Raw genomic sequence first — 27,287 nt, 5'->3', positions numbered from 1 at the left:
ATGGAAAGATTGTCAATTATCCAATACAGTCATGAAATTTTATAAAATTCCTAGATTGATAATACTAAATAATGTCATTAATATACAGGCACACGGATTTTGTGACGCATCCGAGAAAGCTTATGGTGCTTGTATTTATGTAAAATGTACTGATCAATTGGGAAATTCCAAATGTCATCTTGTGTGTTCTCGTTCGAGAGTCGCTCCGCTCAATTTTGTAACTATTCCGCGTTTAGAGCTGTGCTCCGCTATGTTATTATCAAAGTTAATGAAGTCAACAATAGACCAATTAACAATTCATATTAATGAAAAATATTATTGGACGGATTCAACCGTCGCATTGCATTGGATTAGAGGAGAGTCATGTAAATGGACCACCTTCGTTGCCAATCGAGTGGCCGAAATCCAATCAATATCTCAACCCATTGAGTGGTACCATGTCTCCTCTACAGACAATCCAGCAGATTTAATTTCTCGAGGGACTCAACCATCAGAATTAAATCATAATTCGTTATGGTGGGACGGCCCTAGTTGGTTGAAATTAGACGAATCACGATGGCCTCGAAGACCTCCTGAGATCACAATAGATCTTCCAGAGAGAAGGGTAGTCACTAACGCTACCCTTGTGAGGGAAAATAATTGGATAGATAAACATTCTCATCTTCCAAGACTCCTTCGAGTTTTATCATATGTTCGTCGGCCACTAAGGAATAAACAATTAAACGTTAAAGAAAATAACGAACCGTCCGCTTTAGAATTAAAAGATGCTTTAAATAATTTGATAAGGTTATCGCAAATGGAATCATTTCCATTGGAATATCGTTTGCTGAGCAAGGGACATCCAATTCCCAGTAGCAGTAAATTAGCTAAATTGTCCCCTCTATTCCACGAGAATTTAATTTGTGTTGGAAGTAGACTTCCTCTGGGAACAACTCTATCAACGTCACCCATTATCTTGTCAAATAAGCATAAACTTACACACATGATTGTCCGAGATGCGCACTTGAAATATATTCACTTGGGTACTCAAGCCTTACTGTCGTTATTGCGGCAGACCTATTGGCCATTGGCCGGACATAATACTGTCAAAGGAGTGGTGCGTTCATGTGTCATTTGTTTCAGAAATAAACCACTGTCACACAATAGATTAATGGGATTACTCCCGCTTGAACGTACCACTGCGAATTTTCCTTTCAGTCATGTGGGGATAGATTTCGCAGGACCTTTTCCTGTGAAGAGTGGTTGCAATAAGAATTCTAAGATAATTAAGGGTTACGTTTGTGTCTTTGTGTGTTTTTCCAGTAAGGCAGTTCACTTGGAACTTGTCGGAGACTTAACGAGTTCAAATTTCTTAAATTGTTTAAGAAGATTCGTAGCCAGACGTGGCAGGCCCAATACGATATATTCCGACAATGCTACTAATTTTGTCGGTGCAAGTCGTGAACTCGTTAATTTAGTAAAATTAATTTACGAACGTCCTCATGAGGAGAAGCTACTACGGTATGTAGCCTCCGAAGGGATTCGTTGGAAGTTTAACCCGCCAAGGGCGCCTCACATGGGAGGGCTGTGGGAAGCAGCGGTTAAATCCATGAAGATTCATTTAAACAAGGTGTTAAAGGCCACCACCTTAAATTTCGAATCATTTTGTACGGTATTGACTCAAATAGAAGCTTGCATGAATTCCCGTCCTCTTAGTCCCTTGTCTTCGGATCCACTAGACCTTTTACCCCTCACACCTGGACATTTCTTAATTGGCAGATCCTTACTCGCTCTTCCAATGGAGGTTAAATATAACACTAATGTCCATGCCAATCTGCTTCAGATACAATTGACCACAGCAGCATTTTGGAAACGTTGGTCGGCGGAATATTTACATTCTTTGCAGTTACGACACAAATGGAAGAAGGACTCGAGCAACAATCTGAGTGTGGGTCAAATGGTCCTGTTAAAGGAGGAACACATGCTGCCAACCCGATGGGTCTTGGGTCGAGTCACTAAATTGTATCCCGGACCAGATGGCAGAGTTCGAGTCGTCGACGTCTTTACTGCCAGCGGAGAGTTTCGTCGGTCCAGTCATCTAGTGGCGCCATTGCCGATTCTACCACAAGGACCACTTGACAGGAAGGAAGATCAGCAAGAGGGAGGAGAAACAGCAGCTTCAATTCCGTCAACTTCGGTAGCTTAGTTTAACCCGAAGACACTACCCCCAACTCATATTATGTATTAGATGTAATCATGAGTTTAAATCATTCAATGTTAATAGTAGTACTCCGTAATTCACTTTAATTGTGTTGTGTGTATAATTTAAGCTATTTTCATTTTAACATTCGGCAGTATATATCTCCGAATTTAATCTAATCATTTTGTCTTTATAATATAAGACTTGTCTCATGTCATCACTCGGAAGGATTATATCCGAGTTTAAAATAAACTGTTCAAATTTGACAGTTAAAATTAGATTCATGATTTGTTAATGTTAGTCTCCAAGCCACACTTAATGGAGCATCTTAAATTATTTCATGTCTACTTAATTATAACCTGCCGGGAGTCATCCGCAGGTCTTATGTTTCTTGTTATGAAAACATAAGTTAACTCTTACTGTTTATAGTATTTATGTGAATCATAGTGTAACGTACGCCCCCGCAGCCGAAGGAGTGGGGGGAAACTACCCCCGCCCTCGGATGCTGGGGAGTGGGAGAAAGTACCGCTACTTTCTCAGCTATAAAAGAAGCGCCCTTTCCTTCGGAAGTCGAGTCGGACCACAGCTTTCTCTGAGAACTGTCGTTTCCTTTAGACTCCCATCTCTGCTGGTCTTTCCCTGTTCAGTCAAAGCCACCCACTTCACCCCACGTTACACTGGTGTCAGAAGTGTTTGACCTGAGCCGCAAAAGGAATACACCACGCAAAGATGCCCCCAAAAAGGAGACAGGCATCTCCTCACCAGTTGGACGATCCATCACGTGTGGAACGTCTGGAGGAGCAGATGGCGCGACTCGTCGCGCTTCTCGAGAGGGACACCACAACACGCACGCCAGCGATTCCGGCAAGCCCTTCAACGAGGGTCCCAGCGGTTCCGGCGAGCACACTGAGTCCCTCGTCATCAGTATGCAGAAACGACGCTACTCCACGACCTGTCACCGACCCCATGCTAGGAAGCACCATCCACAAGCAACCGACCGAGCTTCCTGTTTTCGACGGAACGGGCGACGTAGAACGATTCATCCGCGAATTTGAAATCGTGTCACGAGCCCTACGCTGCGAACCGACGGCAAACTCACTCATTCTCGCTCTACGAGGTCAAGCGAGAATATTCCTCATCGACGAAGTACCGAAAGAAGCGTACGAAGCGTACGAGGAGCTGAGGGAGAGGCTGGTGAAGCGCTTCAAATCTTCGCCACACCCGTACGACGCATTCCGTGACCTAATTTCCCCGTCGATCCGCAACAACGACGACATAGAAGCTCGGTTCGCGGACATCCGTCGAAAAAGGATGGAGGCCTTTCCAGAGCCTATCCCGTTGGACGTCCTGGACAAGATACTCCTCATATTGTCGTTTCACGACGAGGATATCCGCGCTGCCGTCTTCACCGCAGATCCGAAGACCCCACTGCAGGAGCTGTTACGGCTCGCAAAACACGCGAGGGATGCGAAACGGCTGAGGAGTCAAGGGAGGGGGGCGGCCAACAGACCAGCCCAAGACCACCAGCCTCACTTCAATACCGCAGCTCGAAACGCCAGCAGACCTCCCTGGCAAGCGGAGGGCCGTAACGGCAACAGACCGCCCTGGCAAGGGCAAAGGAACTGCCGAAACTGCGGAAGCCCACAATGTCGCGGGCGGAACTGTCCGAAGGTACGGGCAGTCGAGAACGCCTCCGACGAGGAAGAGGTGCGATCCCAGTCGGGAAAAGAATAATGGTCAGTTCCACACGGGCAGGACTGATCATCGAAAATGAAGAAAAGCCCGTCCCAGTGTTAGGGAGCGTCGGCGACTCACCTTTCGTATTGGACACCGAAGGCGAGATCGGAGGAGTACCATGTAGGGTACTGTTGGATACCGGGGCAAGCGTCTCCGTTATCTCCAGCAAACTGTTCGCCAAAATTCCCCGCGAACATAGAAAAAGGGTGAACGACAAAAGGGAAAGAATACGAGTCGCAGACGGTCGACACGTAGCGATCTACGTATGGGCCGAGACTACGTTGGCAATTAAAGGCACACAAGCGAGATGGAAATTTGCCGTCACTGATTTCTCCTCAGAGGTCATCATGGGGATGGATCTCCTGCGCCACCTCAATACGATCGTCGAACTGGGAGGAACCACGACAAGGGTCACTTTCCGGAACGAAATTGCGCCCCATCGACCAGTAAGTTCAGTCCATTCGTGTCAGGAAATAAAAAGACACGAACTGAACGGAAAGCGACAAGACGACCTGCCCCGCCAACTGGACGCTGCTATCATCGACCTACCACCTGGAAAACGGTCGACGATCGTCAACTCCCTCCTCCAGCATCGACAAGCCTTCGCCCAAAGCGAACGGGACTTAAGCCAAGTCCATAAAGGGAGCCATCGAATAAATAGCGGCGACGCCGCCCCCATCAAACAGGCCCATCGCAGAATACCGCTGCACAAGAAGACAGAGGTACGGTCCCTCATCAACGACTTGCTGACAAGACAAATCATCGAACCAGCAGCCGGTCCCTGGGCCTCCCCCATCGTATTGGTCACGAAAAAGACCGGCGAGTTGCGCCTCTGCGTTGACTATCGTCGGTTAAACGCCGTGACAACGAAAGATTCGTTCCCGATGCCACGAATGGACGACGTTCTGGACAGACTCGCGGGTGCCAAATTTTTCTCGACGTTGGACCTGCAGAGTGGTTTTTGGCAAGTCCCAGTCGAAGAGAAAGACCGACCAAAAACCGCCTTTACCACTGAATTTGGTCTGTTCCAATTCCGTGTCATGCCTTTCGGCCTCTGCAACGCGCCTGCCACATTCTCCCGGCTAATGGAAGACATTCTCGGCAACCTGACCGGATCAACCTTGGTATATCTCGACGACATCATCATATATAGTCCGACCCCAGAGGCCCACTTGGAACACATCCAGACGGTCCTCAAACGCCTACTTGCGGTCGGACTCAAAATAAATACGCGGAAGTGCCAGCTGTTTAGGAATGAGGTCTGCTTCCTTGGCCATAAAATCAGCTCCCACGGCGTCTGCACGGATCCAGAGAAGACAAAAGCCGTGAGAGAGTGGCCCACCCCCAAATCGAAGGCACAACTCCGCAGCTTCTTAGGCCTCTGCACCTATTACCGGAGGTTTGTGCAAGGGTTTGCGCAAACGGCGAAACCACTGCATCGTCTCACGGAGGAGAAAACAGTCTTCACGTGGGACCAAGACTGTGAGCATGCCTTCAATGCCCTCAAAAACGCTCTGACAAATGCGGAAACAATGGCATTCCCCCGACCCGAGGGAATCTATATTCTGGACGCGGATGCCAGTCAACATGCCATCGGAGCCGTGCTCTCCCAAGTTCAAGACGGCGAGGAGAAGGTGATCGGGTACTATAGTCGCACCTTGAAGGCACCGGAACGGAACTACTGCGTCACCCGGAAAGAGCTGCTCGCCATCGTCGACGCAGTAGAGCACTTCCACCACTACCTGTACGGAAGCCCCTTCACACTCCGAACCGATCACGCCGCACTGACGTGGCTCCGCAGCTTCAGAAAACCTGAAGGTCAATGGGCCCGCTGGTTGCAACGACTGGGACAGTACCACATGGACGTACAGCATCGAGCAGGGAAGAAACACGGCAACGCCGACGCCCTCTCTAGACGTCCATGTGACCCAGACTGCCCGAAATGCGCGAAAATAGAGAGTGAGCAAATAGCACCCGAAGCCAAACTCGTCACTCTAGGGAACCTACAAAGTCCCCAGGCCACCGACTCCACAATCTCACGCTTCATCGCATGGAAAGAGTCCGGGAGACGACCACTGTGGGAAGAAGTTTCGGCAGAAGAACCCGAAGTTCGGATTCTATGGGCCCAGTGGGACGCACTAACTGTCGACCAGGGTCAGCTCTTCCGGCGATGGGAAAGCCCAAACGGCGAGCGTCAGATCCTGCAATTGGTCATTCCCGAGAGCCACACAAATGAAATCCTATGGGAGATGCACAGTTCCCCGACTGGCGGACACTTCGGCGTCAATAAAACGCTAAAGAATGTCCGCCGCCGATACTACTGGCCAACATGCCGCCCCGACGTTATAAAATGGTGCGAAAAATGCCCCAGGTGTGCAGCGCAAAACGGACCACATACGAGGAACAGGGCGGCCATGCGGCAATACGTGTCAGGGGCACCGATGGACCGAATGGCGATCGACATATTGGGACCGCTACCGGTTACCAATAGGGGGAACCGTTACGTGCTAGTGGCCGCTGATTACTTCACAAAGTGGCCAGAAGCCATTCCCTTACCGGACCAAGAGGCGGAAACGGTAGCGGAAGCCCTAGTAACCCATGTCTTCGCCAAACTGGGCACACCTCGAGAACTGCACTCCGATCAAGGCCGTAATTTTGAAGCCCGAGTCTTTGCCGAAACGCTAGATAAATTGGGCATCTGCAAAACTCGGACGACCCCTTACCACCTTCAGTCGGACGGGATGATCGAGAGGTTAAACCGCACTCTACTGGGATACCTCCGGAAATTCCTGTCCTACTACGACGAGGAGGCAGAACGAGACTGGGACACGATGCTGTCCCCGTTCCTCATGGCTTACCGCTCAACCCCACACGACGCGACAGGAGAGTCGCCAGCCCTGATGATGTTCGGCAGGGAAATGCGCCTTCCGCCCCAACTTATCTACGGCGGACCCCCGGACAGTATACCCGAGCAATCAGCCCACAAATACGTCCAAAATCTCATAGAAGGGATGGCGGAAACGCACAAATTCGCTCGGAAACACCTCCAGAAGACGCATAAAAGAATGAAAGCGGCTTACGACGGGAGGATCTGGGAACCACGATACGAAGAGGGCGATCGCGTTTGGTTGCACAACCCAGCCAAGAAGCCCGGTCGCACCCTTAAACTCCAATCCCCTTGGGAAGGTCCGTTCCGGATTATTAAGAGGATCAGCGACGTTGTCTATCGGATCCGCCGGGAAACAGGGAACTCCCGGTATCTGGTGGTACACGTCAACAGATTAGCGCGATACCTCGCAACACCGGATCCGATCTAAAATTAAAACCCCGTATTGTATTTCCTTGTATTTGTTTATTTATTGTATTTCCTTGTATTTGTTTGTATATGCTTTTGTACATTAATAAATCGCTCGAGACGACCGATCCTGAAGGAGAGGGCAGTGTAACGTACGCCCCCGCAGCCGAAGGAGTGGGGGGAAACTACCCCCGCCCTCGGATGCTGGGGAGTGGGAGAAAGTACCGCTACTTTCTCAGCTATAAAAGAAGCGCCCTTTCCTTCGGAAGTCGAGTCGGACCACAGCTTTCTCTGAGAACTGTCGTTTCCTTTAGACTCCCATCTCTGCTGGTCTTTCCCTGTTCAGTCAAAGCCACCCACTTCACCCCACGTTACAATAGAATAAGTAAATATTATAATACTGAACATTTCGATGTTTAACGTAGAGACATCTATAATCATAGTTCGCCTTCATTTCCTGCTTGTAGGAATGAATGAATGACTTTCCAATTTACTTTTAATTTAGCAATGTTTGTGCTACTTGTTGATGAAATCAAGTTAACTTAGGAGCATTACACTCACTAATCAAGTTTAGTTGATCGGTAATAGCTGATCTGTCTTGACAACTGTAACAGTGTCAACATTGTATTGTCTAAGTTAACATCAAGATGAGGAATGCTTAAGTTTTAAACCATATACAGTCCACTCTCTCTTCTTTAAAGTAAACTTATCTTGTAATGCTTATTCACAGCTTCAAAGGAGATTTCAAAAATTTTAATGTAAATAGAAACAACATTCACCAGAGGTATACCTATAAGTTGAAATATTACTGAACCAATAAATTGATTTTATCCTCACACTGGATGAGGCAAAGGTTTCATTATTCACCCTCTATTTAATTATTTTAAGAGCTATGATTTATTGTAAACGACTCGTCAGTAATGCTGTAACTCTGTAGAATAACTGTATTGTTCAACAGTTTTCCTATGTGGGACTATGTTCCGACTTTGTAATGACGTGTGGCAAACAGTCTTATTAACTGATTGTCGATTGGCATTATTGACGAGTTGGCATTAGTGTCGGCCCAAGCGGAAATACGCGACGGTCGACAGAGTCAGCGAGCAGACGGCGTACGGACAACTTGTGTTCCGTACGCTCCGCTGAACCACCACGTGCAAATTTTACATTTCAATAAACTACATCAAACCATTATCGAAGTCTTTTCCATATATTATGACAACAGTAACCATAAGTTAAGTTAACCAAGCCACTAACATAATACTATAGCCTCTAAATATAAAACTAACCATACTAACCGTAACAGTATCCCATAGTTAATGCACTAACCTATGCTTAGTGTTCTAGCCATCCAAATCAGCAATGCGAGCAGCCGCCAGCCCGCACCACAACATCACCGCGAATCGGATCCCAGATAATTCGCTAGATCGATAGGCATGGAGTAAACTCCATGGAACTATCTATAAAATATTACCCACTTCTACTTGAGACTCATTCGCTCGCCAGAGTTCGTCCTGTTCGGACGTCTGTCTAGCTCTCACTCTCGTTCGACCGACACTTCACTGATTCAAGATGACTGGTCGCGGAAAGGGAGGAAAGGGGTTGGGAAAAGGAGGCGCTAAACGTCACAGGAAGGTGTTGCGAGACAACATCCAGGGCATCACCAAACCCGCCATCAGACGTCTCGCCCGCCGTGGAGGAGTCAAGCGTATCTCGGGTCTGATCTACGAAGAGACCCGAGGCGTTCTCAAGGTGTTCCTAGAAAACGTGATCAGGGATGCCGTCACCTACACCGAGCACGCCAAGCGCAAAACCGTCACTGCCATGGACGTGGTCTACGCTCTCAAGAGACAAGGTCGCACCCTCTACGGATTCGGCGGTTAAACAAATAAATGAATTGACATCGTAAACAAAAAAAAGGCCCTTTTCAGGGCCACCAAACCATTTACAAAGTTTTCGGTTCTAGACTTTCATCTGAGCTACATATTTGATATTTACATTACAGATTACGCTTAATAAAATTTATCAAGCTACTACCTTGCGTACATTTACGCTGTAAGCGATATATCGGTAAATAAATTTATTTCATTAGGATTATGATGACCTTGTCTTAACTTATTGGTGAACGAACAACATCTCAATTTCATTTTAGCATATTATTTCGTTTATGCGTCCTTCGCATCTATTTCTTTTCCTGATCCTTGACGAATTATTCGATGAAGTTTCGTGTATTTAAAGTTGTGTCACATAAAAAGATCGAAGAATGTCGACAAACTCTGCATCATACATACATATGTATGTAGGTGGGTTAAAAAAGAACACAATAAAAACGTTGAATTTTCTTTATCTTCCTGGAATTAATTCCCCCATTGAACGACTATTTACATAAATAAATAGCATGTTGGCCAATTAAGAACATGTATTAACCCTTACAGTGCTGACGTCTTTTCTGTTGAAAGCCCGCCACGCTAAAAATTTCGCCATCATTTCCAAGTAAAATTATTTAGAAATCCAATAAAAAGCAGGTATAAATATTGTAGCTAATCCACAAACAAACCCTAGATTTTTACCCTAGATAATAATGGTTGAAGATTTCGAGTTTTTTAAGATGTGTTTTGACTCTAATTCCGGTGTAAAACAGTATTTAAAAACATTGACATGGATTACACGACCCATGTTCAATGGATTTTTTTTCAATGCTACCTGGAAAGGTTTAGTGGATCATATTTTTATTTATTTTTTATATAAGAATACAACGTCTGCCGGCGTATTTCTGGCTATATTACAAAATAAAATCAATCCATGTACATATGTATGTAGAATATAAATTTGGATGTAACCCAATATAACTAACAACATTGGCTGTTTTCCGAAGTCTCATATCATTTATTAAATGGTATAGCAGTGATTTAGGATTTCCAAGTTCAAAATTAAATAACACAGAAATTCATTACAAAGTATGTTTTTGAAAATTATGGAAGGACACTCGGATAAATTTTAAACATTTAAAATCTACACGCCATTTGAATCACTCTTGTTTTAAAATATAAGTAAGGTCAAATCGATCATTAATCGGAATTTTTTTAAAGAATCTTCCGAATTTTCAATAATAATATTTTAGTTTATAATTTATATATATAAGCACTAAGAATTAATAAATGATGTTTTTAGATAAAGGAAAAGATTAAAGGCGTCAATTGATAATAGAGATTATAGATCGATCTGTGTTACGATTGTTTGTTTCAATATCATCTAATTCATTTATTAACATATTAATGTATTAAAGATGACTTTTATAGTATTGTAAAAATGTTTAAAAATAATATTCGACATTGATTACAGATGTAAACTATTAAAATACATTAATATTTCATTTTTAACGACGCTCTACGTGACGGTGTGGACTCATTCTTAAATTGAATTTGTCATTGCTCGTGTGCTAACGTGAATTATATAAAGAATTTTAGTATTTTAAGATGATATAATCCTAATTTACGATTGTTGTTTTAAAAACATCGATTCATCTGAATACTTTTTTAGAAAATTGGCAATTTTGGGACTAAGCGAAGCAGAAATGATAATTTGTATTGTCGAGTATCGAAGACTGAAGTGACTGTTCTGTGTGTTACGATTGGTGGTTTCAATTTCATCTCATTACTTTATTACGTTAATTATACACTTGAAATAGCTTTTGGACATTTATCTAAATATTTAAGAACGATATTAGACAGTAAAAACAGTTGTAAACATTTAAATTGTGTATTTATTCCACATTTAATGACACTCCGCGTGACGATGCGGATGCATTCTAATTAATTAATTTTGATATTTAATTTTAATTTCTTTTTTTTTTGTTTAATTTTTATTTCGATATTTTGTACGCTACTGGTTTTAAAAGTTGGCCCAAAATCGTCGTTGGTTTGGTGCGTACGGACCATTACCGCTGATTTTTTTTTCGAGATTCTCGGACCGCTGGGCGCGGTCCGAGAATCTCAAAAATCAACCTCAATATTACCCACTACTACTTCGGAAGTCACTGATACAGTCCGCGCTCAGCGCCCGCAGTGCTCGGATTCCCTACTCGAACCCCTCCCTCCCAACAAGCTACCGACCCATCAGCTTACTATCCTCACTGAGTAAGATCCTGGAACGGATCTTAATCTCAAATCTCAATAGCGAGATCACAAAAATTGACCTTCTTCCCAAAACACAATTTGGCTTTAGACCCCAACATTCTGCCGTTCACCAGATTCACAGAGTCGTTGAAACCGTGATAGACGGCTTCGACCGCAACATGTCAACTGGAGCAATCTTCCTAGACATTTCCAAAGCCTTCGATAAAGTTTGGCACTCTGGCCTCATTTACAAAATGATTGCTGCCAACATCACCCCCCACTCAATACGATCTATCGCATCCTTCCTAAGGGAAAGGAAATTTCAGGTCAAACTCAAGGACCACATATCAACCCAGCGAGGCATCTCCGCTGGGGTACCCCAAGGCTCCATCCTCGGCCCCACGCTATTCAACCTGTACACACACGACATACCCACTCCTACACATAGGTACACAAACATCGCACAGTATGCCGATGACACTGCCATCTTAGCGAGCTCCGTCAGCCCCAAGGGTGTCTCGCTCGCCCTCCAGAAGTACTCGGACCAACTGGTAGCGTGGTACGATAAATGGCTGATGAAAATCAACCCGGACAAAAGTCAGGCAATATTCTTCTCCAGACGTAAATATCGGTGCAAACCAGCCAAGCCAGTAATTATAAACGACCAACCAGTCAACTGGACCACGTCTACCCGCTACCTGGGGGTAATAATCGACCGCAAATTAACCTGGAAACCCCACATCACTAACGCGGTGCGTAGAGCTAGGGCAGTTGCGTCAAAGCTTTACCCACTATGCAAACCAAACAGCAAACTCTCGCTTAAAAACAAGTGCTTGCTGTATAAATCCATCATCCGCCCACAAATCACGTACGCGAGCCCCGTGTGGGCTCACACAACCATCTCTAACAGATCCATACTCAGACTGCAGACAGTACAAAACAAATTCTTGCGTGCCGCGGGCAACTACGACTGGTACACAAGAAACACTATAATTCACAATGACCTAAACATTGACTACCTTGACAAACACGTACACAAACTTGCCGTAAACTACTTCAAGTCTCTCGGCAAGGTAGACAATCCCTTAATAAATTCCCTCAGCAAGACTAAACTAATAATTAACCAAAGGCCCATCGACATTCTGAAGATGGGTATAGGCTAAAATTAGCATCCATTTAACTAACCAGACTCAACCACCTCCAAACGGTCCATACCCGTTAACCACCCACTAACACACTAACCCCGACAGTATCCCACAGATGTTGCACTAATTTTGCTTAGTGTTCCAGATCGACAAACACTCCACAAGCGAGCAGCCGCCAGCCCGCACCACAAACATCACCGAGAGTCCGATCCCATACAACTCGTTCGATAGATAGGTTAAGGGAGTGTCACTACCCTATAAACTATCGTTAAAACGCAGCCACAAAGAAGCAGTGCTCGGACGTGTCCCGCCGCGCTGTCGTTGTCGTTACCCGCGCTACAAACAGCTGTGTCGTAACAGCTGCGTCGCCGAAACCGCGATGTAACTACCGCTCGACTCTCCGAACGCGTCCCTCTGGGAATGAGAAGCTGTCCTAGCAACAGCCAAATAAACAAAACAGTGATAGTGACAGTGACAAGTGACAAGTGACAGTGACACAACAAACAAACAAACCCACCCACAAGATGGCCAGTGTGCGGCGTGATGGCCGTGGTGGCAGTGACACTAGCGCTAAAACGCAAAAATTCACGGAACACGATTTTAAAAAACTCGTCAAGGCGTACCAAGAAATGAGGGAAGAAAACGCTTCCCTCAAAAAGTTAATCGCAACTCACGCAGCCCAACGAGCAGCTGACCAAGCAGCCCACTCCGCCCAACTGGGAAATCTCGCGTCAAACATGTCGCAGACCCAGTCGATGATGACCACGAAGGACATGGCTACATCCCCCCAGACGTCACCTAGCAAAAAAAAAACGGTAAGCATAGAATGACGAGCCCGTCCAACACCATACGCACACAACCACAATTGCAACAGATACGCACCACCAGATTTCGATTCCGAATCCAACTCCATGCAGTCAAACAAAATGGAAACTCTACTCTGAAAACAGAGTAAAAATCACACCTTGCACCATCGATGATTACCGCCAAATCACCAAATTGCTCCAAGAGGAAAAATTTAAATTTTATGCCCACCCTCTAAAGGAAGACAAACCACTCAAACTAGTCATTCGAGGCATTAACCCCAACTACTCCGAATCAGAAATCCTCGCCGAGTTGGCCAGTCTTGGCTATAAAGCCAGTAAAGCCACCCAATGCACCTTTATTTATAAACACGATCGCAACGTACACGCAGCTGCGCAATACGAACACATCTGCCGTCGACGCGGAGGGGCGAAGTAACCACAAGGAAATTTTAGCAGTTTAACCATATCATTCATTCGACATTCTCGCCCACGCACTTGCAGTGAACGGTCGTGCTCCGCAAAAACCAGCCGTGTCGCCGCAACAGCTACCTGCGCCGGTCATACTGTCGCAACCGCCAGAACCCAAAACATCAACCGAGTCGTCACAGCTACACATTCTAGCTGACGTCACAACTCGCTACCGGCATCAACCATGTCGGTAGCGACGTCGACGGACAGCGAAGGGAGCTCCCGGAGGAGCTCCGACAGTGAATACAACAGCGACGCCAGCAATGACAGCTCCAACAAAACAAAGGCCGTCATAAAAAAACTCAGAACTCAAAACAATGAGCTGAAGGAGCGACTCTCCGCCCTCGAGAGTGCTTTCGAGGAAGCACGTGATGCCTATACGGCAGACCGCTTGGCCTTCGTTACCGACCGAGCGGCTCTCGTAGCCGACAGGGCTGCATTACTCCAGCAGCTGAAGGACAAGGAGACTCCAGCAAAACAGCAGACCGAGAAGTCTGCCACAGCCATGCCCCCCCCTACTCCTCCAGCAATGGTGAAGAAGCGCCGTCTAGAATCGTCTATCCCGCAGCCGGTACCACGTAGCACCACGCCCCCACCCCGCCCCGCTTCACCCATGCAAGTGGATAGCCCGGGGAAAAAAGACAAAGGTAAGTCCACACCTACCCCACACACTCAAACTCCTCACAAAGTCGAGGAGAAGTCTCGCCCAGTTGGCATCAGGCGAATTGATGCCAACACACAACGCCGACTTTCACTACTCAACACGCCAACGCCAACAACAACACACCCCCGCTCAACACCACTCACTCAATTGACAGCCCCTAGCGCTTCATCCTCAACACCCCCCACCCCCTCAATCCCCGCCCTACCTACAACTCGTGCCGCAACCCCCGCACCACCGGCGACTCGCCCCGCTCCATCAAGCTCGAGCGCAGCCCCCATAGCAGCTCCAAATGCCACAAACGCCAAACCCAAGGTAGCCCCGGTTTTCCTCAAAAAGCCCGCTGACTACCCAACCGTATACCGCAAACTCAAAGGGCGAAATCTGAAGTTTGAATCTGTCTACAACAGTAGCACCGCCAAAATCACCCCCCTTACCATTGCCGATTACCGAGACATTACGAAATTTCTTGAAACAGAGAAGTTTCAGTTCTACGCCCATCCCCTAACAGAGGACAAACCTCTAAAAATTGTCATTCGAGGCATTAATCCCAGCTTCACTGAAACTGAAGTCCTCGAAGAAATAATTCACCTTGGCTACAAAGCCACTAAAGCCACCGTCATGAAATCTCGACGTAACAAATGTAACATGCCCATGTTTACGGTTGAAACCACGCGCGATGAAGAGGGGAAAAAACTATTCGACCTCTCCAGCATCTTCGGACAACAGGTTCGCACTGAATCGCTCCGTCGCGGAGACACTGTACCCCAGTGTCACCGCTGCCAGGGCTTCGGACACGGCTCCTATAACTGTCACATCGACCCCCTATGCATTAAATGCGCAGGCTCACACTTGACCACCCAGTGCGACTCCAATATTACTACCCCAGTCTGCACTAGTTGCAATGGTGCACACGTTTCCAGCTAAAGAGGCTGCATTCTCAACCCTAACAACAAGAGCAAGAAAAGCACCCGCCAACCCCGAAACCCCACACCCCCCCAACCTCCAAAACCACACCACCCACATTACTCATATTCTCAATCAAACTTCCCGCCTCTAATTTCCACCACCCCAGACCCCCTGCCTAAAACAGTAACACCCTGGACGACTGAAAGCTTCAACCAAATGCAGACGACGATGTCGACCATCCTAGCCCTACTTAAACAACAACAACAAAAATGACTCGATACCTCAAGATCGTTTACTGGAACGCTTGTAGCATACTCAGCAAGCGTGTCGAATTCGAGCAATTCTTGCTCCAACACTCCATTGATATCGCACTAGTAAACGAAACTTGGCTCAAACCTGGCAATCGACTAAACTTCCCAAACTACACCACATACAGAAACGACAGAATAGGCAAAGCCGCCGGCGGCACGGCCATATTCATCAAACACACAATTCAACACAACTTGGCCCCGCGGCCGATCACCACAGGGATAGAACTGACGTCGGTAGAAGTTTGGACTAACACTGGCACCCCACTCATCCTCCACGCAGTTTACAACCCACCAAAACAACACTTACTCACCACAGACTTGGACAAAATATTCAACACCAACAAAGCCACCATTGCCGCAGGCGACCTTAACGCCAAACATTCCAGATGGAACAGCCAAGCCACTAACAAAAATGGGAAAACTCTCCTAAGTTATTCCCAACTCTCAAACCCAAAAGTCTCCGTTACGGCCCCAGACGAACCCACAAGAATCCCCACTAACTTCAAAGGCAGACCTGATATCTTAGACATCGTTCTAACTCAAAATTTTCCAGGTGCGCAGTCCTTGACTGTAGTAAATGATCTCTCTTCCGACCATCACCCGGTCATACTAGAACTCACCAACACCCCCGTAACTATAAACCCCATCCTCCGCAGTACCATATCTTGGGAGAAATTCTCAACTCTCCTTCATCACACCGTCACTTACCCCCACTCGATTCACACCACCCAAGAGATAGACTCGGCTATTAACGTACTCACTGACGAAATACAGTCAGCCCTTGAAGCCAGCACCACCAGCACACCCCACTCTCCCCTGCACCCGCAAGCTTTACCCCCCGACATTCGCGATCTTATTCGCCTTAAGAATAGAGCTAGGAAGGCATTCCAAAGGAACAAGGACCCAATCCTCAAACAGCGAATGAACAGACTTCAACAAGACGTTAAAAACGCCTTGTGGCAACTACGAAACGACAACTGGGATACCAAACTCAGAGCGCTAGAAGACGGACATAACGGTTTCTGGAAACTGTCAAAAATCTTCAGAAGCAACGGCAACAGGATCGACAGGATCAAAGTTGGAGATAAGTTCGTCTACTCCACCGCCGATAAAGCGGAAGCCCTAGCCGACAGTCTCCAGGACCAATTCTCTCTCTCAAACTTCAACCTGCAAAGTGACTTTTGCCAAATGGTTGAAAGCTCCGTCAACAGCTACCTCGAAAACCCAGCCCCAGTACCCATTGTCGCCACTTCGCCGCTTGAAGTCCTAAACATCATCAAAACTATCGCCGCCAAAAAGGCCCCTGGCCCTGACGGAATTTCCAACAAAGCTCTAAAAGAACTCCCTCAAAAAGCCATCGCTGCACTCACAGCCATACTAAATGCCACCAACAGAATCTGCTACTTTCCGAGTCAATGGAAACTCGCCAATGTCATTCTCATCAGAAAACCTTACTCGAACCCCTCCCTCGCAACAAGTTACCGACCCATCAGCTTGCTATCTTCACTGAGTAAGATCCTGGAACGGATCTTAATCTCAAATCTCAACAGCGAAATCGCAAAAATTGACCTTCTTCCCAAAACACAATTTGGCTTCAGACCCCAACACTCTGCCGTTCACCAGATTCACAGAGTTGTTGAAACCGTTATAGACGGTTTCGACCGCAACATGTCTACTGGAGCAATCTTCCTAGACATTTCCAAAGCCTTCGATAAAGTTTGGCACTCTGGCCTCCTTTACAAAATGATTGCTGCCAACATCACCCCCCACTCAATACGATCTATCGCATCCTTCCTAAGAGAAAGGAAATTTCAGGTCAAACTCAAGGACCACATATCAACCCAGCGAGGCATCTCCGCTGGGGTACCCCAAGGCTCCATCCTCGGCCCCACGCTATTCAACCTGTACACACACGACATACCCACTCCTACACATAGGTACACAAACATCGCACAGTACGCCGACGACACTGCCATTTTAGCGAGCTCCGTCAGCCCCAAGGGAGTTTCGCTCGCCCTCCAGAAGTACTCGGACCAACTGGTAGCGTGGTACGATAAATGGCTGATGAAAATCAACCCGAACAAAAGTCAGGCAATATTCTTCACCAGACGTAAATATCGGTGCAAACCAGCCATGCCAGTAATTATAAACGACCAACCAGTCAACTGGACCAAGTCTACCCGCTACCTGGGGGTAATAATCGACCGCAGATTAACCTGGAAACCCCACATCACTAACGCGGTGCGTAGAGCTAGGGCAGTTGCGTCAAAGCTTTACCCACTATGCAAACCAAACAGCAAACTCTCGCTTAAAAACAAGTGCTTGCTGTATAAATCCATCATCCGCCCACAAATCACGTACGCGAGCCCCGTGTGGGCTCACACTACCATCTCCAACAGATCCATACTCAGACTACAGACAGTACAAAACAAATTCTTGCGTGCCGCGGGCAACTACGACTGGTACACAAGAAACACTATAACTCACAACGACCTTAACATTGACTACCTTGACAAACACGTACACAAACTTGCCGTAAACTACTTCAAGTCTCTCGGCAAGGTAGACAATCCCTTAATAAATTCCCTCAGCAAGACTAAACTAATAATTAACCAAAGGCCCATCGACATTCTGAAGATGGGTATAGGCTAAAACCAGCATCCATTTAACTAACTAGACTCAACCACCTCCAAACGGTCCATACCCGTTAACCACCCACTAACACACTAACCCCGACAGTATCCCACAGATGTTGCACTAATTTTGCTTAGTGTTCCAGATTGACAAACACTCCACAAGCGAGCAGCCGCCAGCCGCACCACAAACATCACCGAGAGTCCGATCCCATACAACACGTTCGATAGATAGGTTAAGGGAGTGTCACTTCCCTATAAACTATCGATAAAACGCAGCCACAACTACTTTAACCATATAACACGTTAGATAGATAGGTTAAGGGAGTGTCACTACCCTATAAACTATCGATAAAGCGCAGCCAAAAAGAAAAAGAAATTCATTCTGAAGCGTCCTCTCGTATCGACAGCATCCCTTTGGATCACTGCGATACACGATGCCACCCAATGGTAGTGGAAAAGCCGCGAAGAAATCTGGCGGCAAAGCCCAGAAGAACATCACGAAGGGGGATGGAAAGAAGAAGAACAAGCGCAGGAGGAAGGAGAGTTACGCCATCTACATCTACAAGGTGTTGAAGCAGGTGCACCCCGACACCGGCATCTCGTCGAAGGCGATGAGCATCATGAACAGCTTCGTCAACGACATCTTCGAGCACATCGCAGCCGAGGCTTCTCGTCTCGCCCACTACAACAAACGCTCCACCATCACTTCTCGGGAAATCCAGACCGCAGTCCGTCTCCTGCTTCCAGGAGAGTTGGCCAAGCACGCCGTCTCTGAAGGCACCAAAGCCGTCACCAAATACACCAGCTCCAAGTAGACGCCAACGTCCTATCGTTGAAGAACATCAAAAGGCCCTTTTCAGGGCCACCAATACTCTTTACAAATAAAAATTTGGTGTAAAATTAACAGTTTCATCATTTGCATATTGGTAATTTTTTACTGCACTTAACAACTAGCGATTAGCAGTCCCAACTACCTGCTTTTTTTGTTGTGCTATATTTTTTCGTACCTGCTATTATCAAATATCAATGCCTGCTCAGTCCTAATGCGTTTTTTTTACTAACCTTTACGTTTTTAATCTTTCTTTTTTGCATCCACTGTGCTGTTACCTTTTTCTACATACCTCCTTTTAGTTTCACTTATTTTAAGTGTACAATATTTTTTTGCAATTTGCCACTGATGTTTCGCATATATTGTGATCAACATGATAATAAACCACCGCAATTATTTTAGCTATTACATCAAAGTACTTTGCACTTCTTCGAACATAAGCACTTTTTACTTCAATTTCAGGGATCCCCTGCGAAACACCAATTCCTTTTCTGTACGTCTTGTCGGCTTGGTACTAGGCAAACATGAAAAATGTTTAATTTATTGAAATGAATAAAATACGTGTGCATGTGACTAATAATAATTAATCGATAAATTGGAAACAGAGTTCATTTAACGAAAAACCTGGCCCAACCGCAATAACACATTCGTGACTACAATAATAAGATTGTCGACATGAAATATGCTACGACTCACATAGTTTATTTGAATCCTTTTTAAAATGGAAAATGAAAGTTTGCGAAGCAACTCCCTCCCCCCACGAGAATGCATATGTACATACATATACCACGGACAAATTCCAAAAAAACGTTGCTTTTTGATGATGTCAAAATATTAACCAACTTTATGTAAAAGAGTTTGGTAGCCCTGAAAAGGGCTTTTAAGATTGAGTTTTACGTCAATAGGCGATGGTGGTAGTAAAGCGAGATTACTTCTTAGCGGCCGTCCTCTTGATGGCCTTGCTCTTGGCGGCGACTCCGGCCTTCTTGGGTTTGGGCGCTTTGGGCTTCTTTGTCGGGGGCTTCGTGGTGGTCTTGGCCTTGGTGGGGGTTTTAGACTTGGCGGCCTTCTTAGCCGGAGAAGCGGCGGCAGTCGTTTTCTTGGCAGCGGCTTTCTTGGGCTTGGCTGCTGCGGCTGTAGTTTTCTTAGCTGCGGCGGGTTTGCGCTTTTCTTTGTGGCTGCGTTTTAACGATAGTTTATAGGGAGTGCCACTCCCTTAACCTATCCATCGAACGTGTTGTATGGGATCGGACTCTCGGTGATGTTTGTGGTGCGGGCTGGCGGCTGCTCGCTTGTGGGGTGTTTGTCGATCTGGAACACTAAGCAAAATTAGTGCAACATCTGTGGGATACTGTCGGGGTTAGTGTGTTGTGGGTGGTTAACGGGTATGGACCGTTTGGAGGTGGTTGAGTCTGGTTAATTAAATTGGGTGCTATTTTAGCCTATACCCATCTTCAGAATGTCGATGGGTCTTTGATTGGACGTGAGTTTGGTCACACTGAGGGAATTGATCAGGGGATTGTCTATTTTGCCGAGAGACTTGAAGTAGTTCACGGCAAGTTTGTCGAGGTAGTCAATGCTTAGGTCATTGTGAATTATAGTGTTTCTTGTGTACCAGTCGTAGTTGCCCGTGGCACGCAAGAATTTGTTTTGAATTGTCTGTAGTCTGAGTATGGATCTGTTGGAGATGGTAGTGTGAGCCCACACGGGGCTCGCGTACGTGATTTGTGGGCGGATGATGGATTTATACAGCAAGCACTTGTTTTTAAGCGAGAGCTTGCTGTTTGGTTTGCATAGTGGGTAAAGCTTTGACGCAACTGCCCTAGCTTTACGCACCGCGTTAGTGATGTGGGGTCTCCAGGTTAATTTGCGGTCGATTATTACCCCCAGGTAGCGGGTAGAAGTGGTCCAGTTGACTGGTTTGTCGTTTATAATGACTGGCTTGGCTGGTTTGCACCGTTTTTTACGTCTGGAGAAGAATATTGCCTGACTTTTATCCGGGTTGTTTTCATCAGCCATTTATCGTACCACGCTACCAGTTGGTCCGAGTACTTCTGGAGGGCGAGCGAGCTGGCCGAAATGAACTTCTTGATGGCCTGGAGTGAGGATCCACCCCTTTCCTTGAGATCCGAGATAGCGTTGTTGACCATTTCCGAGGTCTTGGGATGAGTGGGCTTCTTCTGAGGCTTCTTGACGGCTGCGACTTTGGACTTCTTGGCCGGAGTCGTCGGTAGAGGAGAGGCTGCGACTGGAGTGCGGTGTCTGCCATCTTAGTTCTTCCCAGTTTGAGGATTGAAGAGAGAGTTTGAGAACGAGCGTTTCGAGTCGAGACGCGAGTGAATTTAATCGTTGCACGATCGGGGCATGGAGCGCTCGACGGAGCTCGCCGAACTTACGCGTTCGCTCTGTTCAGATTCTTCATCAAATCGTTCTCATTTCTGCTTCGCCTTGTCCCAAAATCTAGGTTTACTTAAAAAACTGCGCAATTTAATCGTTGCGTTGAAAACGGCAATCGTTTATAAGGGTTTTATCATCGTAAAAAGCTAAAATCTGTTGTTCAATTCGCATCAGCTTGAAATCAATGACTGATTCAATTTCAGAATGCATCCGCATCGTCACGCGGAGTGTCATTAAATGTGGAATAAATACACAATTTAAATGTTTACAACTGTTTTTACTGTCTAATATCGTTCTTAAATATTTAGATAAATGTCCAAAAGCTATTTCAAGTGTATAATTAACGTAATAAAGTAATGAGATGAAATTGAAACCACCAATCGTAACACACAGAACAGTCACTTCAGTCTTCGATACTCGACAATACAAATTATCATTTCTGCTTCGCTTAGTCCCAAAATTGCCAATTTTCTAAAAAAGTATTCAGATGAATCGATGTTTTTAAAACAACAATCGTAAATTAGGATTATATCATCTTAAAATACTAAAATTCTTTATATAATTCACGTTAGCACACGAGCAATGACAAATTCAATTTAAGAATGAGTCCACACCGTCACGTAGAGCGTCGTTAAAAATGAAATATTAATGTATTTTAATAGTTTACATCTGTAATCAATGTCGAATATTATTTTTAAACATTTTTACAATACTATAAAAGTCATCTTTAATACATTAATATGTTAATAAATGAATTAGATGATATTGAAACAAACAATCGTAACACAGATCGATCTATAATCTCTATTATCAATTGACGCCTTTAATCTTTTCCTTTATCTAAAAACATCATTTATTAATTCTTAGTGCTTATATATATAAATTATAAACTAAAATATTATTATTGAAAATTCGGAAGATTCTTTAAAAAAATTCCGATTAATGATCGATTTGACCTTACTTATATTTTAAAACAAGAGTGATTCAAATGGCGTGTAGATTTTAAATGTTTAAAATTTATCCGAGTGTCCTTCCATAATTTTCAAAAACATACTTTGTAATGAATTTCTGTGTTATTTAATTTTGAACTTGGAAATCCTAAATCACTTCTATACCATTTAATAAATGATATGAGACTTCGGAAAACAGCCAATGTTGTTAGTTATATTGGGTTACATCCAAATTTATATTCTACATACATATGTACATGGATTGATTTTATTTTGTAATATAGCCAGAAATACGCCGGCAGACGTTGTATTCTTATATAAAAAATAAATAAAAATATGATCCACTAAACCTTTCCAGGTAGCATTGAAAAAAAATCCATTGAACATGGGTCGTGTAATCCATGTCAATGTTTTTAAATACTGTTTTACACCGGAATTAGAGTCAAAACACATCTTAAAAAACTCGAAATCTTCAACCATTATTATCTAGGGTAAAAATCTAGGGTTTGTTTGTGGATTAGCTACAATATTTATACCTGCTTTTTATTGGATTTCTAAATAATTTTACTTGGAAATGATGGCGAAATTTTTAGCGTGGCGGGCTTTCAACAGAAAAGACGTCAGCACTGTAAGGGTTAATACATGTTCTTAATTGGCCAACATGCTATTTATTTATGTAAATAGTCGTTCAATGGGGGAATTAATTCCAGGAAGATAAAGAAAATTCAACGTTTTTATTGTGTTCTTTTTTAACCCACCTACATACATATGTATGTATGATGCAGAGTTTGTCGACATTCTTCGATCTTTTTATGTGACACAACTTTAAATACACGAAACTTCATCGAATAATTCGTCAAGGATCAGGAAAAGAAATAGATGCGAAGGACGCATAAACGAAATAATATGCTAAAATGAAATTGAGATGTTGTTCGTTCACCAATAAGTTAAGACAAGGTCATCATAATCCTAATGAAATAAATTTATTTACCGATATATCGCTTACAGCGTAAATGTACGCAAGGTAGTAGCTTGATAAATTTTATTAAGCGTAATCTGTAATGTAAATATCAAATATGTAGCTCAGATGAAAGTCTAGAACCGAAAACTTTGTAAATGGTGTAACGTGGGGTGAAGTGGGTGGCTTTGACTGAACAGGGAAAGACCAGCAGAGATGGGAGTCTAAAGGAAACGACAGTTCTCAGAGAAAGCTGTGGTCCGACTCGACTTCCGAAGGAAAGGGCGCTTCTTTTATAGCTGAGAAAGTAGCGGTACTTTCTCCCACTCCCCAGCATCCGAGGGCGGGGGTAGTTTCCCCCCACTCCTTCGGCTGCGGGGGCGTACGTTACACTGCCCTCTCCTTCAGGATCGGTCGTCTCGAGCGATTTATTAATGTACAAAAGCATATACAAACAAATACAAGGAAATACAATAAATAAACAAATACAAGGAAATACAATACGGGGTTTTAATTTTAGATCGGATCCGGTGTTGCGAGGTATCGCGCTAATCTGTTGACGTGTACCACCAGATACCGGGAGTTCCCTGTTTCCCGGCGGATCCGATAGACAACGTCGCTGATCCTCTTAATAATCCGGAACGGACCTTCCCAAGGGGATTGGAGTTTAAGGGTGCGACCGGGCTTCTTGGCTGGGTTGTGCAACCAAACGCGATCGCCCTCTTCGTATCGTGGTTCCCAGATCCTCCCGTCGTAAGCCGCTTTCATTCTTTTATGCGTCTTCTGGAGGTGTTTCCGAGCGAATTTGTGCGTTTCCGCCATCCCTTCTATGAGATTTTGGACGTATTTGTGGGCTGATTGCTCGGGTATACTGTCCGGGGGTCCGCCGTAGATAAGTTGGGGCGGAAGGCGCATTTCCCTGCCGAACATCATCAGGGCTGGCGACTCTCCTGTCGCGTCGTGTGGGGTTGAGCGGTAAGCCATGAGGAACGGGGACAGCATCGTGTCCCAGTCTCGTTCTGCCTCCTCGTCGTAGTAGGACAGGAATTTCCGGAGGTATCCCAGTAGAGTGCGGTTTAACCTCTCGATCATCCCGTCCGACTGAGGGTGGTAAGGGGTCGTCCGAGTTTTGCAGATGCCCAATTTATCTAGCGTTTCGGCAAAGACTCGGGCTTCAAAATTACGGCCTTGATCGGAGTGCAGTTCTCGAGGTGTGCCCAGTTTGGCGAAGACATGGGTTACTAGGGCTTCCGCTACCGTTTCCGCCTCTTGGTCCGGTAAGGGAATGGCTTCTGGCCACTTTGTGAAGTAATCAGCGGCCACTAGCACGTAACGGTTCCCCCTATTGGTAACCGGTAGCGGTCCCAATATGTCGATCGCCATTCGGTCCATCGGTGCCCCTGACACGTATTGCCGCATGGCCGCCCTGTTCCTCGTATGTGGTCCGTTTTGCGCTGCACACCTGGGGCATTTTTCGCACCATTTTATAACGTCGGGGCGGCATGTTGGCCAGTAGTATCGGCGGCGGACATTCTTTAGCGTTTTATTGACGCCGAAGTGTCCGCCAGTCGGGGAACTGTGCATCTCCCATAGGATTTCATTTGTGTGGCTCTCGGGAATGACCAATTGCAGGATCTGACGCTCGCCGTTTGGGCTTTCCCATCGCCGGAAGAGCTGACCCTGGTCGACAGTTAGTGCGTCCCACTGGGCCCATAGAATCCGAACTTCGGGTTCTTCTGCCGAAACTTCTTCCCACAGTGGTCGTCTCCCGGACTCTTTCCATGCGATGAAGCGTGAGATTGTGGAGTCGGTGGCCTGGGGACTTTGTGGGTTCCCTAGAGTGACGAGTTTGGCTTCGGGTGCTATTTGCTCACTCTCTATTTTCGCGCATTTCGGGCAGTCTGGGTCACATGGACGTCTAGAGAGGGCGTCGGCGTTGCCGTGTTTCTTCCCTGCTCGATGCTGTACGTCCATGTGGTACTGTCCCAGTCGTTGCAACCAGCGGGCCCATTGACCTTCAGGTTTTCTGAAGCTGCGGAGCCACGTCAGTGCGGCGTGATCGGTTCGGAGTGTGAAGGGGCTTCCGTACAGGTAGTGGTGGAAGTGCTCTACTGCGTCGACGATGGCGAGCAGCTCTTTCCGGGTGACGCAGTAGTTCCGTTCCGGTGCCTTCAAGGTGCGACTATAGTACCCGATCACCTTCTCCTCGCCGTCTTGAACTTGGGAGAGCACGGCTCCGATGGCATGTTGACTGGCATCCGCGTCCAGAATATAGATTCCCTCGGGTCGGGGGAATGCCATTGTTTCCGCATTTGTCAGAGCGTTTTTGAGGGCATTGAAGGCATGCTCACAGTCTTGGTCCCACGTGAAGACTGTTTTCTCCTCCGTGAGACGATGCAGTGGTTTCGCCGTTTGTGCAAACCCTTGCACAAACCTCCGGTAATAGGTGCAGAGGCCTAAGAAGCTGCGGAGTTGTGCCTTCGATTTGGGGGTGGGCCACTCTCTCACGGCTTTTGTCTTCTCTGGATCCGTGCAGACGCCGTGGGAGCTGATTTTATGGCCAAGGAAGCAGACCTCATTCCTAAACAGCTGGCACTTCCGCGTATTTATTTTGAGTCCGACCGCAAGTAGGCGTTTGAGGACCGTCTGGATGTGTTCCAAGTGGGCCTCTGGGGTCGGACTATATATGATGATGTCGTCGAGATATACCAAGGTTGATCCGGTCAGGTCGCCGAGAATGTCTTCCATTAGCCGGGAGAATGTGGCAGGCGCGTTGCAGAGGCCGAAAGGCATGACACGGAATTGGAACAGACCAAATTCAGTGGTAAAGGCGGTTTTTGGTCGGTCTTTCTCTTCGACTGGGACTTGCCAAAAACCACTCTGCAGGTCCAACGTCGAGAAAAATTTGGCACCCGCGAGTCTGTCCAGAACGTCGTCCATTCGTGGCATCGGGAACGAATCTTTCGTTGTCACGGCGTTTAACCGACGATAGTCAACGCAGAGGCGCAACTCGCCGGTCTTTTTCGTGACCAATACGATGGGGGAGGCCCAGGGACCGGCTGCTGGTTCGATGATTTGTCTTGTCAGCAAGTCGTTGATGAGGGACCGTACCTCTGTCTTCTTGTGCAGCGGTATTCTGCGATGGGCCTGTTTGATGGGGGCGGCGTCGCCGCTATTTATTCGATGGCTCCCTTTATGGACTTGGCTTAAGTCCCGTTCGCTTTGGGCGAAGGCTTGTCGATGCTGGAGGAGGGAGTTGACGATCGTCGACCGTTTTCCAGGTGGTAGGTCGATGATAGCAGCGTCCAGTTGGCGGGGCAGGTCGTCTTGTCGCTTTCCGTTCAGTTCGTGTCTTTTTATTTCCTGACACGAATGGACTGAACTTACTGGTCGATGGGGCGCAATTTCGTTCCGGAAAGTGACCCTTGTCGTGGTTCCTCCCAGTTCGACGATCGTATTGAGGTGGCGCAGGAGATCCATCCCCATGATGACCTCTGAGGAGAAATCAGTGACGGCAAATTTCCATCTCGCTTGTGTGCCTTTAATTGCCAACGTAGTCTCGGCCCATACGTAGATCGCTACGTGTCGACCGTCTGCGACTCGTATTCTTTCCCTTTTGTCGTTCACCCTTTTTCTATGTTCGCGGGGAATTTTGGCGAACAGTTTGCTGGAGATAACGGAGACGCTTGCCCCGGTATCCAACAGTACCCTACATGGTACTCCTCCGATCTCGCCTTCGGTGTCCAATACGAAAGGTGAGTCGCCGACGCTCCCTAACACTGGGACGGGCTTTTCTTCATTTTCGATGATCAGTCCTGCCCGTGTGGAACTGACCATTATTCTTTTCCCGACTGGGATCGCACCTCTTCCTCGTCGGAGGCGTTCTCGACTGCC

General features: G+C 46.2%; 3 protein-coding genes across 3 annotated transcripts; all 3 read left to right on the top strand.

The window, feature by feature from the left end:
- Window positions 1–250: 250 nt before the first annotated feature.
- LOC143909249 (uncharacterized) lies at window positions 251–8,399 on the top strand. The gene is made up of 2 exons (XM_077427156.1): window positions 251–2,627; window positions 7,592–8,399. Exon 1 carries the CDS (start codon window positions 251–253, stop codon window positions 2,183–2,185), a length of 1,935 nt encoding a protein of 644 aa, XP_077283282.1. The 3' UTR covers window positions 2,186–2,627; window positions 7,592–8,399.
- A 356-nt stretch (window positions 8,400–8,755) lies between these two features.
- On the top strand, window positions 8,756–9,092 carry LOC143909329 (histone H4). The gene has a single exon (XM_077427251.1). The coding sequence runs from the start codon at window positions 8,781–8,783 to the stop codon at window positions 9,090–9,092; it is 312 nt and encodes a 103-aa protein (XP_077283377.1). The 5' UTR covers window positions 8,756–8,780.
- Window positions 9,093–18,693: 9,601 nt separating this feature from the next.
- Window positions 18,694–19,105, top strand: LOC143909326 (histone H2B-like). Its single transcript, XM_077427247.1, has one exon. It carries the CDS (start codon window positions 18,694–18,696, stop codon window positions 19,072–19,074), a length of 381 nt encoding a protein of 126 aa, XP_077283373.1. The 3' UTR covers window positions 19,075–19,105.
- The last annotated feature ends 8,182 nt before the right edge of the window (window positions 19,106–27,287 follow it).

This window comes from Arctopsyche grandis, chromosome 3 (genome assembly GCF_051622035.1).
Source record: "Arctopsyche grandis isolate Sample6627 chromosome 3, ASM5162203v2, whole genome shotgun sequence".
Lineage (NCBI taxonomy): Eukaryota > Metazoa > Arthropoda > Insecta > Trichoptera > Hydropsychidae > Arctopsyche > Arctopsyche grandis.
The sequence above is the reverse complement of the archived record's forward strand: the minus strand, read 5'-3'. Positions and strand labels throughout refer to the sequence as shown.

Coding starts and splice junctions, on each gene's coding strand:
- LOC143909249 (XM_077427156.1), top strand. CDS start 251: ATGTTATTATCAAAGTTAATGAAGTCAACAATAGACCAATTAACAATT.
- LOC143909329 (XM_077427251.1), top strand. CDS start 8,781: ATGACTGGTCGCGGAAAGGGAGGAAAGGGGTTGGGAAAAGGAGGCGCT.
- LOC143909326 (XM_077427247.1), top strand. CDS start 18,694: ATGCCACCCAATGGTAGTGGAAAAGCCGCGAAGAAATCTGGCGGCAAA.